The sequence below is a fragment of the Neoarius graeffei genome, chromosome 13, assembly GCF_027579695.1.
Source record: "Neoarius graeffei isolate fNeoGra1 chromosome 13, fNeoGra1.pri, whole genome shotgun sequence".
NCBI lineage: Eukaryota > Metazoa > Chordata > Actinopteri > Siluriformes > Ariidae > Neoarius > Neoarius graeffei.
Genome location: NC_083581.1, coordinates 51,933,005 through 51,947,622, shown reverse-complemented (window position 1 = coordinate 51,947,622; position 14,618 = coordinate 51,933,005). Strand labels below are relative to the sequence as shown.

General features: G+C 41.9%; 1 protein-coding gene across 2 annotated transcripts in view; it reads left to right on the top strand.

The window, feature by feature from the left end:
• The window catches only part of cables2b (Cdk5 and Abl enzyme substrate 2b), an 87,084-nt gene that overhangs the window by 68,157 nt on the left and 4,309 nt on the right, over positions 1-14,618 (top strand). For both annotated transcript variants that reach the window (XM_060938010.1, XM_060938011.1), the window contains exons 6-8: positions 2,297-2,391; positions 11,083-11,189; positions 12,142-12,346. In XM_060938010.1, coding sequence (XP_060793993.1) covers positions 2,297-2,391; positions 11,083-11,189; positions 12,142-12,346 — 407 coding nt within the window. The remainder of the gene's footprint in view (positions 1-2,296; positions 2,392-11,082; positions 11,190-12,141; positions 12,347-14,618) is intronic.

Sequence of the window (14,618 nt, the reverse complement as noted above, 5' to 3'; positions counted from 1 at the left end):
AGCTATCAGTGAGGAGTCATGTCTCCTGCAATGTGGACCAGATGAGACAACACATGTCAAATTAGCCAGATGCCGATTTACACGTGTGTGAGAGAGACTGAGAGGGAGAGCATATAATAATCACACCAGATGTGTGTTCCTGGTTGAGACACTTAGGATGGTTGAGAACATCAGTTTTTTTGCAGTATGCTCATTAATGACCTATTAATCATCTTCAGTCAGTGTTTCAGTGTGGAACTAGTGGAAGCAGTGCTTTTACGTGTACAGTGGCGCTTGAAAGTTTGTGAACCCTTTAGAATTTTCTATATTTCTGCATAAATATGACCTAAAACATCATCAGATTTTCACACAAGTCCTAAAAGGAGATAAAGAGAACCCAGTTAAACAAACGAGACAAAAATATTATACTTGGTCATTTATTTATTGAGGAAAATGATCCAATATTACATATCTGTGAGTGGCAAAAGTATGTGAACCTTTGCTTTCAGTATCTGGTGTGACCCCCCTTGTGCAGCAATAACTGCAAATAAACATTTCCGGTAACTGTTGATCAGTCCTGCACACCAGCTTGGAGGAATCTTAGCCCATTCCTTTGTACAGAACAGCTTCAACTCTGGGATGTTGGTGGGTTTCCTCACATGAACTGCTCGCTTCAGGTCCTTCCACAACATTTCCATTGGATTAAGGTCAGGACTTTGACTTGGCCATTCCACACATTCACTTTATTCTTCTTTAACCATTCTTTGGTAGAACGACTTGTGTGCTTAGGGTCGTTGTCTTGCTGCATGACCCACCTTCTCTTAAGATTCAGTTCATGGACAGATGTCCTGACATTTTCCTTAAGAATTCGCTGGTATAATTCAGAATTCATTGTTCTATCAATGATGGCAAGCCGTCCTGGCCCAGATGCAGCAAAACAGGCCCAAACCATATTAAAAGCTTCCAGTGTGCCTTTGGGGGAAAAAAAATTATGAAATGAAGCTGAACTGACTTTGATGTGAATAATCAATGCATCAGTTTCTCACTTAATACAACAAACCATTCAGTGATGTTATATTATCTTTCTTTTTCATCTGCAAACATGGCAGTTAGCTTTTACTGTTTCAGGTACTAATGATCTAATCAGATACATTTAGCCCCTACTGAGACAGAGAGAGAGAGACAGAGAGAGAGAGAGAGAGACAGCTATCAGAGAGGAGTCATGTCTCCTGCCATGTGGACCAGATGAGACAACACGTCAAATTAGCCACATGCTGATTTACGTGTGAGAGAGACTGAGAGGGAGAGCATATAATAATCATGCCAAATGTGTGTGTTCTAATGTGTGTTCCTGGTTGAGACACTTAGGATGGTTGAGAACATCAGTGTTTTTGCAGTATGCTCATTAATGACCTATTAATCATCTTCCCTCAGTGTTTCAGTGTGGAAATAGTGGAAGCAGTGCTTTTATGTGTATGTGAATAGAGGCAGTGATCAGCCATTTGAGTCTGTGTAAATGTGTGGTGTATGTCCACACTGTAGACTGGTGCTGTATATGCATGATGCTCTGCAGTGGACTGGTGTCCCATTCAGGGTGTGTTCCTGCCTCGTGCCCAGTGATCTGGGATAGACCCGAGAGGTCTCATTTGACAACGAATGCATAGGACAAGTTCTACATTTGTGCATTAGAACCAGCAGTATGTAGAATAAAATTGGTGTTTGGCACAATGGCCAGTGATAAACTTTCTAAATTGATATGCTCATGCATATCTACATATTCTGTACAAAGAAACATGCACATACACATTTGTTTAGATGCAAAATTATGCAAACACACATTAATAATTTACATTTATAGTGCACAGGCTACATGAATTTTTGATCACCTGCGCATCACAAAGATTAACTATAAAACAACTATATAACAATATCTACTTATTCAAAGCTAAAAATATGCAATAATATAAAAATGAGCTAAAACGACAGGAAAAATATAATATAGAAAAAAAGATTTAAAAAATAAGTCTTATTAAATCTTATTTATAAAAGCTAACTTAAATAAATGCATCTTCAACATATTCTTAAAATTGTCCAACGTTCTGCAGTTATGAATACTACTTGGTAACGAGTTCTATAGTTTTTGGGCAGCAGCACATGATCCACAAAAACCCTGACCAGGATAAAGCAGTTACTGAAGATGAATGTTAAAACCTTCTAACCCTCTATAGACAGTATAAATACACACTGAAGGGTATTAACGTGTGTGTGTGTGTGTGTGTGTGTGTGTGTGTGTGTGTGTGTGTGTGTGTGTTTGCAGGTCTGGATGACGCTGATTATGACCCCAACCTGTTAAGTGACCCGCAGTGGCCTTGTGGGAAGCACAAGAGAGTCCTGATCTTTGCCTCTTATATGGTAAGAGAACCAAAACAAGACCTTTAAAGTATGTCGTGCTTGCAAACGTGTAGCCTTTTATGTTCGGTTGCATGAGAGCACTGTAAGAGCACTGTCAGCAGCACTGGCTGTTTTCTCCCTTTTTGTCCTTGAGGAGGTCGGTGTCAGGTTCATCCATCCTTCTGCTAACCTTTCCACTCGATATCATTCACCACATGATAATGGTAAATCTGTAAAGATCGATGTTCTTTGCTTGGTACATTTCATTACAAAGTCCTGCATGTATACGATATAGCCAAACGTATGTGGAGCCCTGACCATCACACCCGTATGTGAGCCTTCCCTAAACTGCTGCTACAAAATTGGAAGCACATAATTATAGAGAATGTCTTTGTATGATGTAGCATTAAGGTTTCCCTGCACTGGAAACAAGATTAGATTAGATTAGATTAGATTAGATTAGATTAGATTAGATTAGATTAGATTAGATTAGATTAGATTAGATTAGATTAGATTAGATTAGATTAGATTAGATTAGATTAGATTAGATTAGATTAGATGCAACTTTATTGTCATTGTGTAGAGTACAGGTACAAAGCCAATGAAATACAGTTAACATCTAACCAGAAGTGCAAAAATACAGTATTATTTACAGATAAGTGCCAGAAGTAAGTACTGCAGCATAGTGATACTATATGTTACAGTACAGGTAGTCATCGACTTACGACTGCGTTTGGTTACGACTGACCAGTCGTAAACCGATCTGGTCGTAAGTCGGCCTATGTTAACCTTCATCCTACCAAGTGGGGTCCATTTGGACCCCGCACCTATATGTTTGTTTGCCATTTTAAAAATATGTGACATACTGCCTCACCGTTTTATGAATTTGTCGGAATTTATGTCTTAATTAAAACACTAAAGCACCGGAAGATCAGCTTTTTGCATTGTGAAGGTATAATTAATTTGTTACTGGGGTCCAACCGGACCCCAGAGTAAAGTTTATCTGTCTTTCATTTTATAATTGAATAGCACACTGAAAGTTAACTTCTTTTATTTCTTTTATGTTCCATAATGAAACTACCAAGGCATTCCTTCTTGGGGTCCGTGTGGACCCCACTGCTGCAATAAGCACAGGCTGCAAAACAAAAGCCCTAAATTATTTTACAATTACTTTTTTGTTTTAAATTCTGTAAGAAAAGACCTAAGTTGTAATCCAGAATGTTTTACAGCTGCATGAGCTGCAAAAATCATGTATATAATGCCAGTTTTTTTGTGGCGCTATAATTTGCTACATGTATGCTAGTTATTGCAATATTATTGCAGTGTTATTGCATTTATAATACATTATTGATATTCAGCCATAGTGGATTTTGTTCTTCAATAAAGTTATGTCTGTTTGCTGCATTGAATTGGTTCTTACTGCATTGATTTCAAGGTATTCCCTCCTGGGGTCCATACAGACCCCGCCTGGTAGTTTGTGTATGTAAAATTGGCTGGTAGGATGAAGGTTAAGTGTGTTCTTTATGCCTTGGGCCCTTTAGTGTATTGCTGTTATTAATACAAGATGTTCTGAACAAAACTTATCTGGTGATTTTGTCTTTATAAGCTTTGATTTTAAAGAAAAGTATTGGGGTCCAAACGGACCCCACATGGTAAGATTAAGGTGTAAAATAGCATGGTAGGATGAGGGTTAAATGAACGTAAGTATATTGTGATGTGTAATGATATTGTAATCATCTTAAAGTCTTATTTTATCAACATTTTCTTATTTCATTACCTTGGCTCATTATTTGGTTTAAGTCAAACACTGCATACTACACTGCGTACAGTACAATTCGTTTAATATGTGCAAAACAAAAAATATGAAATACAGGTGTGAAAAATAGAAAACATTTTAGTTTGAAACATACCAAAAAACAGATGTAAAACATAGCAAAATACAAAACTTAGTGACCGCTGGCATCACTGGTGCTTGGCTGTGGGTCGTCTACGTCATCATCAGCTGTTGCAGCGCTCGGGCTGGCGGGAGCATTTGCTCGTTTCATAAACCAGGAGCTGGGGCGGAAACTGTATGACGGAGTGCGCGAGGGAGCGCGAGAGAGACTGCACGTGTGCCTGGAGCTGGGGCGGAAACTGTTGTACGCGGCGAGAGACGCTGCCGGGAGCTGGGGCGGAAACTGTCGTACGCTCAGCTGGGAAACACTTGCCAGTCATAACCAGACGGTCGTAAAGTCGATCGGTTGTAAGTCGCATAGGTCGTAAGTCGACGACTACCTGTATATGGGTAGTTCTTTGGTAATGGAATCACTTTCACAGCAAAGTGTGGTAACTTTTTCAGTTACAGTACTCAAGATAATGATGTTAAATAAAAATTTCACACTGTATGTGGTATCTTTTGACCCTAAAAAAAGCATAGAAAAATTGGCTATGTTTAACTCTGAACCCAAAATCTTTTATGAGGAAATAAAAGTCAGTAACAGAAAAAAAAACTGAACTTTTCATTTCTTAAAATTCAAACCAAGATTTCTCTGAAGTGACATTGCTATAATTGGGATGAGGAGTTTTAAATATGGTTTTCAGTACATTTTGCCTTGGATTCCATACTTTAGCAATATCACTGAGCTGACAAATTAAGGCAATCTTAATCATTTCATAATTTTGGCCTCTCTGCTGAAGAATTGCCCATATACAGTGATGGACAGTGACAATATGCAGATATGTGTGTAAATATTTAAATGCATACAGTGTCTTGCAAAAGTATTCATCCCCTTTGTTTGTCCTGTTTTGTTGCATTACAAGCTGGAATTAAAATGGATTTTTGAAGGGTTAGCACCATTTGATTTACGCAGCATGCCTACCACTTTAAAGGTACAAATTGTTGTTTTATTGTGACACAAACAATAATTAAGATGAAAAAAACAGAAATCTGGAGTGTGCATAAGTATTTATCCCCCTTTCGTATGAAACCCCTAAATAAGAGCTGGTCCAAACAATTCACTTCATAAGTCACATAATTAGTTGATTAAGATCCACCTGTGTGCAATCAAAGTGTCACATGATCTGTCACATGATGTCTGTATAAATCAACCTGTTCTGGAAGGACTCTGACTCTGCAACATTACTAAGCAAGCAACATGAGAACCAAGGAGCCTCCAAACAGGTCAGAGACAAAGTTGTGGAGAAGTATAGATCAGGGTTGGGTTATAAAAAATATCCCAAACTTTGAATATCCCAGGGAGCACCATTAAATCCATTATAGCAAAATGGAAAGAATATGGCATCACTGCAAACCTGACAAGAGAAGGCCGCCCACCAAAGCTCACAGACCGGGCAAGGAGGGCATTAATCAGAGATGCAATAAAGACACCAAAGATAACACTGAAGGAGTTGCAAAGATCCACAGCGGAGATGGGAGTGTCTGTCCATAGGACTACTTTAAGCCATACACTCCACAGAGTGGGGCTTTATGGAAGAGTGGCCAGAAAAAAAGTCATTGCTTAATAAAACATATTTGGAGTTTGCCCAACAGCATGTGGCAGACTCCCCAAACACATGGAAGAAGATTTTCTGGTCAAATGAGACTAAAATTGATCTTTTTGGCAATCATGGGAAATGCCATGTGTGGCGCAAACCCAACACCCTGAGAACACCATTCCTACAGAGAAGCATGGTGGTGGCAGCATCATGATGTGGGGATGTTTTTCATCTGCAGGGACAGGAAGGCTGATCAGAAATGAAGGAAAGATGGATGGCACTAAATACAGCGCAATTCTGGAGGAAAACCTGTTTGAGTCAGCCAGAGGTTTGAGACGGGGGCAAAGGCTCAGGTTCCAGCAGGACAATAACCCTAAACATACTGCTAAAGCTACACTGGAGTGGTTTAAAGGGAAACATTTAAATGTCTTGGAATGGCCTAGTCAAAGCCCAGACCTCAATCCAATTTAGAATCTGCAGTATAACTTGAAGATTGCTGTACACCAGTGCAACTCATCTAACTTGAAGGAGTTGGAGCAGTTCTGCCTTGAGGAATGGGCAAAAATCCCAGTAGCTAGATGTGCTAAGCTAATAGAGACATACCCCAAGAGACTTGCAGCTGTAATTGCAGCAAAAGGTGGCTCTACAAAGTATTGACTTTGGGGGGGGGGGGGGGGGGTTTGAATACCTATGCACACTCCAGATTTCTGTTTTTGCATCTTAATTATTGTTTGTGTCGCAATAAAACAACAATTTCCACCTTTAAAGTGGTCGGCATGTTGTGTAAATCAAATGGTGGTAACCCTCCAAAAATCTATTTTAATTCCATTTAGTTCAGATTCAGTTGCTGCACTGATAACACAGATTTTTCTATTTGATCTGCTTTTTTTTCTCCTGCACTGTCAGGATCAGTCTTTTCCTCCTTTCTGACTCACTGTAACCTTTTGTCTGTGTAGATGACTTGCAACCACGTGATCAAAATGTGCTACATCATGAGCGTCCGCCATGATGGTGGATATACAAAGCAGCTCGGATGGCAACCGCTGAAAGTATATCTGTAAACAATGCTGAATTTTCTCAGTATTACCACGATTTTAAACGGTCAAGCAAAGATTCGATACAAAGAGAAGATAGATATGTGTGGGTTTTGACCTGTATTATTTAAAAAAGTCAGACTTTTCTGAAGATAAGACGTTTCTACCGACCATCGAGTACCCAGATATCGCGTTCTGTCTCGTTTGGCTGCCGAAGAATCAAGTCTGACCTTGGACGAAACGTAGCCCATTTTCTGAGTGGGTGCCCAGTCTGGATTGTTTCTATCGTATAATTTTCCTGGCGCTCCTGGAAGCGAAATGGTAATACACATTAAAATTATAACAACGACCGAGTGAACCACAAAAAGAGAGCGCTGATTTTATAGCAAAATTCTAGCAACACGAAATAAAATTCTTCCATGATCTTATCGAGAAAGCTTTTGAATCTCACCTGAGATAAAATTATTACTGCAAACACGAGCTGTTTTGGTTTTACCATCTGTTCAATCAGCCCTGCCAATGTTGTTCAGCCGTGCTCGTCTCCTCTCCGTACTAAGCCTCAGAGTTTCCTCGCCCTCTTTCCGAATCGCGGACGGAATTCTAAACAATCAGAATGTGCCACGGTCACGAGTACTGTTGTGACCACAACCCTGTACAGCACAAAGATATGGCAGAGCTTAAAGAATGCTTAAGGCAGTGGAAAAACAAAGAGTCGCGCACACGTGACAGTGCTTTGTATGGAATGTCACTTGACCCCGCATTTGTATATCCACCAACATGGCCGACGTTTGGTCATGGTCACAAATATTTGTCACACTTGTTTACATTCATCCGAGGGCGAACGCTGATATTGCATCTAGGGTAATAGCACAGACGGTGCAAAGGCTGCAAAGCATCGCCCCGATGCGCCGAATTTTATAATGGGCGACTTTAATCTTTGTAGGCTTGGAAAGCCGCTAAGTAACTTTTCTCAATACGTCACCTGCCCTACAAGACATATGAAATGTTTAGACCTTTGCTATGGGACAGTTAAAAGAGCCTACAGGTCCTTTAGTAGAGCTCCGCTCGGTTCGTCCGACCATAATGTTGTTTATTTGGTTCCGGTTTACAAAACTGTCCTGAGGAGAACAAAACCTGAGCGACGTTTGGTTCCGGTCTGGTCTGAGGAATCCACACAGGAATTATTGGACTGTTACTCATGCAGTGACTGGGATTTATTCAAGGAATCATGTTCTAACTTGGATGAACTTGTTGAGACCGTTTCTGCTTATATAAGTTTCTGTGAAAATGAAATAATTCCTAAAAAGGCCATCTTCATTTTTCCAAATAACAAACCATGGGTGTCAAAATCCGTTAAAAGTATTATTAATCAAAGGAATATTAGCTTTAATCAGGGGGATATCACCGTCTATAAAGATTTGCAGAAGCAAGTTAAGAGGGAGCTCAAATTAGCCAAACTTAAATATAAAGATAAAGTTGAATCCCTATTGAGTAGTGGCAAGTCACGCCCCGCTTGGGATGGTGTGAAGTCGATGATGGGCTTGCAATCCAATCATAAAAAAGTCCTCTCTTTTGATGGCAAGACAGATTCTGAGCTTGCAGATGATTTGAACACCTTTTATAACCGTTTTGATATTTATGATTTTACTCAGGAATTGTCTGTGTACAGGGAACTAGGTGCAGAGCAACCTGTTGCCATCACTATTGATAAGGACAGAGTTCATAAGGTCCTTAGGGGGGTGAAAGAAAGGAAGAGCCCTGGTCCAGACAATATTGGTGGCCATCTCCTTAAAAGCTGTGCAGAGCCACTGTCTGACATATTTGCTTTCATCTTTAATAAGTCTCTCCAATCACATCAGGTTCCTCACCTCTGGAAAGAGTCAGTGATTGTGCCCGTACCCAAGACTAAAGGACCTAAATCACTAAATGATTTTAGACCAGTGGCCCTCACATCCCTTATTATGAAAGCTTTTGAGAAAATTATTAAACAGGAAATTTTAGATATAATTAATCCCCAACTTGACCCCTTACAATTTGCCTATAGGGCAGGTGGGGGGTTGAGGACGCTACAGGTAGCCTGCTTAATACAGTTCTTAACCACCTGGAAGGTGCAAAGAAATTTGCACGTTTACTCATCTCATCTCATTATCTCTAGCCGCTTTATCCTTCTACAGGGTCGCAGGCAAGCTGGAGCCTGTCCCAGCTGACTACGGGCGAAAGGCAGGGTACACCCTGGACAAGTCGCCAGGTCATCACAGGGCTGACACATAGACACAGACAACCATTCACACCTACGGTCAATTTAGAGTCACCAGTTAACCTAACCTGCATGTCTTTGGACTGTGGGGGAAACCGGAGCACCCGGAGGAAACCCACGCGGACACGGGGAGAACATGCAAACTCCACACAGAAAGGCCCTCGCCGGCCCCGGGGCTCGAACCCAGGACCTTCTTGCTGTGAGGCGACAGCGCTAACCACTACACCACCACGCCGCCCTGCACGTTTACTGTTTATTGATTTTTCATCAGCTTTTAATTGTATTCAACCTCACATTTTAGCAGACAGACTTTTAAAGACACACAACATTAACCCAGGGCTTATAGCCTGGCTAGTTGACTTTTTAACCTCCAGATCCCAAAGGGTTAAAGTAAATGGTGTCCTATCTTGTAATCTCTTATCCTCTACTGGCTCCCCCCAAGGATGTGTCCTCTCCCCTCTCCTCTTTGTTTTATATACAAATGAATGCCGTTCCCAATATGATGGAAGTCAGATTTTTAAATTTGCGGATGACTCTGTTATTGTCTCTCTTCTGGATGAAAGTGTGATTGAACATGGACCAGTAGTGAAGGATTTCAGCGATTGGTGTAAGTGCTCCTTTTTAAACATAAATGTCTCCAAGACCAAAGAATTAGTCATTGATTTTAGGAAAAAGTGCCCCCCTCTTCCGTCTACTACCATAGATGGTCAACTTGTTGAGATAGTACAAGTACCTTGGCACAATAATTGACAGCAAGTTATGTTTTGAATCACACTCTGAGGCTGTATGTGCCAAAGCCCATCAGCGCATGTATTTTTATCGCAAATTGAGAAATTTTAACATTGATCCCACTTTTATGAGAATGTTTTATTGAGTCTGTTTTAACCTTCTGTTTTATCTGCTGGTTTGGTTGTTTGTCCATGAGAAACAAAAACCGACTAGAGAGCATTGTCAAGACATGTAGACAGTAGATTGCTGGCATCAACTTTCCCACTCTCTCCTACATCTATTCAAACAGAGTGGCAAAGAAGGCCCAATCTATTGCAGCTGATCCTAGCCACCCCTTGTCTTGCCAGTTCAAGCTACTCCCCTCAGGCCGCAGGTACTCCATGCCCAGATGTAGGTCAAATAGACTCAGGAATTCTTTTATCCCATCTTCCATCTCCATTTTAAATAATTTGTCTGAATTATTTTAAATGTATATTTTTTTTAGTTTTATTTATTACTGTGTTTTAGTATTGTGGATATTTTATGTTTTTGCTGTATTGTTGTGTGTCTTGTCCTGTCTGCTGGCTGCACAAATAATTGCCCCTTGGGGACAATAAAGTTACCTTTGACCTTTGACATCCGGGTTTCTATTTTGCTTTGTCACTTGCAAGTCAAGGATTATTGTTTAAAATGCAACAGTTGTGAGACATTGTGGAAATAATTGACCTCATTGATGTGAGACCTTTTTGTAATATGTATTGTTTTAAATGCTGTGACATGACTGTGTTTATTCTTCTCATCTCATCTCATTATCTGTAGCCGCTTTATCCTTCTACAGGGTCGCAGGCAAGCTGGAGCCTATCCCAGCTGACTACGGGCGAAAGGCAGGGTACACCCTGGACAAGTCGCCAGGTCATCACAGGGCTGACACATAGACACAGACAACCATTCACACTCACACTCACACCTACGGTCAATTTAGAGTCACCAGTTAACCTAACCCGCATGTCTTTGGACTGTGGGGGAAACCGGAGCACCCGGAGGAAACCCACGCGGACACGGGGAGAACATGCAAACTCCACACAGAAAGGCCCTTGCTGGCCACGGGGCTCGAACCCGGACCTTCTTGCTGTGAGGCGACAGCGCTAACTACTACACCACCGCGCCACCCATGTTTATTCTTTTTTTTTCTAATATGCAAATCATTCATGTTCTTTTTTTTTCCTCTGTGTGTTTCAGACTACAGTAATAGAGTATGTGAAGCCATCAGATTTGAAAAAAGACATGAATGAGACCTTTAAGGAGAAATTCCCTCACATCAAGCTCACTCTCAGCAAGATCAGAAGGTAGGCATTAGGGATGTTAATGAAGAATTAATGAACACATGTTCGGTAACTTCTAGGAGAGGGGGAAAGAGAAATGTGACTTTAATGTAGCGTAATGAAGTGTCATCAATCAAACTTTCCTGTTTATCTGTGGAAAGTGTCAGCTCAGAGTTGTCTGTAGCCCTGCAGTAGCAACACACATTGTGGCTGTGGTTTATGTTATAAATGAACTTTATATCCATCCATCCATTATCTGTAGCCGCTTATCCTGTGCAGGGTCGTGGGCAAGCTGGAGCCTATCCCAGCTGACTACGGGCGAAAGGCGGGGTACACCCTGGACAAGTCGCCAGATCATTACAGGGCTGACACATAGACACAGACAACCATTCACAGGTCAATTTAGAGTCATCAGTTAACCTAACCTGCATGTCTTTGGACTGTGGGGAAAACCGGAGCACCCGGAGGAAACCCACGCGGACACGGGGAGAACATGCAAACTCCACACAGAAAGGCCCTCGCCAGCCCCGGGGCTCGAACCCGGACCTTCTTGCTGTGAGGCGACAGCGCTAACCACTACACCACCGTGCCGCCCAAACTTTATATCACACATTTTATATTAATATATCAGTACAGAAGTTTACATATTAATTTTGCTAAATCACTGAATGAAACAAATAAATGCTATGCAGTGTCACTGGTGTAAAGTCGGCTTAATTTGCAAACATTCGCCCAATTGGTGTTCATTGTAAGACTTTTGAAGGCGTTATGAAAGATTTTGGAACATTATTGGAAATGTATTTTTGTCACAAGCTTTATGTCTGGCTGCGATCTCCTCTGCATACAGGAGAGTAAAAACCACCAGACTTTAATACCGTTTGTTGTTGTTGTTGTTGTGATGCACACCTCTGACTTTCACACTGTAACAGTGCTGCTCTCTCTCTCCCTCCCTCCGTCTCTCTCTCACTGGGATCAGTTTGAAGCGTGAGATGCATGCGGTGGGGGAGGAGTGTGCTCTACAACCGGTCACCATCGCCATGGCGTTTGCATACTTTGAGAAGCTCGTCCTTCAGGGCCGCCTCAACAAGCACAACAGGAAGCTGGTGGCCGCTGTTTGCCTCCTACTGGCCGCCAAAATCAGCAGCGACTTCAAGAAACAAGAAGTCAAACAGCTGATTGATGTGAGTTTAGACAAACAGAACACACATGTATACAGGTCACATGATCTGGACGGGGTAACGTAGTATAAAATGCAACCCGAGTCTGTTAATAAAAAGCATTGTCACTTTACAGTGTCATAAACTACGGTACCATGCACTCGACATTTTGCCTTTTACCTGTTTTTACTATCTTTAGATGTTACCTTATTAATGAATAATGCTACTGTTATCACATAATTGCAGTTTTCCCTTGTTTAATCGGTGTGACTTGACATGAATGCAACTGTGATTATATGTGAAACGCAGTAACTTCATCACATCACACTGAACATTTGAAATCATTTACACACCTGCTGACATTTGCACTTTTTGCATAGGAACTGATTTTAAGAGTCATCAGACCAGACGTCTCTTTTCCCCAATAAAAATGGTAGACGAGATAATCGATACGTGAATCTAGAACGACTGACAGTCATGCAGGTGTTTGAACGCTCATATTACCGGACACCCTGGAAGCCCCGTCCCCTTCCCCTATCTCACATGAAAGCTTTTGCTTTCTCATCTCATCCCATCTCATCTCATCATCTCTAGCCGCTTTATCCTTCTACAGGGTCGCAGGCGAGCTGGAGCCTATCCCAGCTGACTACGGGCGAAAGGCGGGGTACACCCTGGACAAGTCGCCAGGTCATCACAGGGCTGCACATAGACACAGACAACCATTCACACTCACATTCACACCTACGGTCAATTTAGAGTCACCAGTTAACCTAACCTGCATGTCTTTGGACTGTGGGGGAAACCGGAGCACCCGGAGGAAACCCACGCGGACACGGGGAGAACATGCAAACTCCACACAGAAAGGCCCTCGCCGGCCCCGGGGCTCGAACCCGGACCTTCTTGCTGTGAGGCGACAGCACTAACCACTACACCACCGTGCCACCCGCTTTTGCTTTCTATCAAGCTAAATAAAGTTAGTTCAAGTTTGTAATTGTGAAATAAAATCGATCAATGTGTGTTGAACTTGGCTAACATTAGACATCGCTTTACTTATTAGACATGTGGCCAGACAATGGCTGAAAAAAAGTCCGTATTCATTCAATTTATTATTATTATTGGTGTATTTGTGCACTGATATAAATATCCAGACCACAGCCCAGATGAATTCTCAAATCTGATTCGTCAGAAGGTGTGCATTATTTTCATATAACAGCTCGGAAAATAGTTCTGGCTGTAACATGAATGATTTACATTATATTAATGTGCTCATTCGAATATGTTACTGTTTCTATAGTAACAGTTCATACACAGGGACTTGTATGGCGGATACTCTACATTTTCACACCTTCTCACACTCGAGCGGCTGCTCGCGTCCGCGTGCACAAAGCACGTTGCGCGTGCCCTTGGGATGATTGATCATTGCACACACCTGTTGTTGATTTGGTGCAGTCGGTGCACTCGTATAGCTGAGGACGCTGCTCTCCACCAGACAGCCGAAGTATTATCACAAGTATCTCGGTTATACCTGTCACGTGTTTCTTGTCATGTTTAATGATTCTGGTTTATGGTTCGGTTTTTTGACTCTGCTTCTGTTTCAGTTTTGTTTGTTTCAGTTTTGTTTCTCTGACCTTGCCTCATGTTCATATTTCTGTAATTTGTATAGAAGCATACTTGTAAGTAAATACCTTCCTGCAATTCCGTCCATCTACTGCCACTTACCTGACACACACAATCTAAACGGATTTTCTTTGGCTATAATGTAGGGAGGGCGGCACGGTGGTGTAGTGGTTAGTGCTGTCGCCTCACAGCAAGAAGGTCCGGGTTCGAGCCCCGTGGCCGGCGAGGGCCTTTCTGTGCGGAGTTTGCATGTTCTCCCCGTGTCCGCGTGGGTTTCCTCCGGGTGCTCCGGTTTCCCCCACAGTCCAAAGACATGCAGGTTAGGTTAACTGGTGACTCTAAATTGACCGTAGGTGTGAATGTGAGTGTGAATGGTTGTCTGTGTCTATGTGTCAGCCCTGTGATGACCTGGCGACTTGTCCAGGGTGTACCCCGCCTTTCGCCCGTTGTCAGCTGGGATAGGCTCCAGCTTGCCTGCGACCCTGTAGAAGGATAAAGCGGCTAGAGATGATGAGATGAGATGAGATGAGATGAGATAATGTAGGGATGGTTAGATTTAATTGTTCCCCTATATAATATCTAACTATAAACCATTAAAATGTGCAAAGTCCATCCATCCATTATCCGTAGCCGCTTATCCTGTGCAGGGTCGCGGACAAGCTGGAGCCTATCCCAGCTG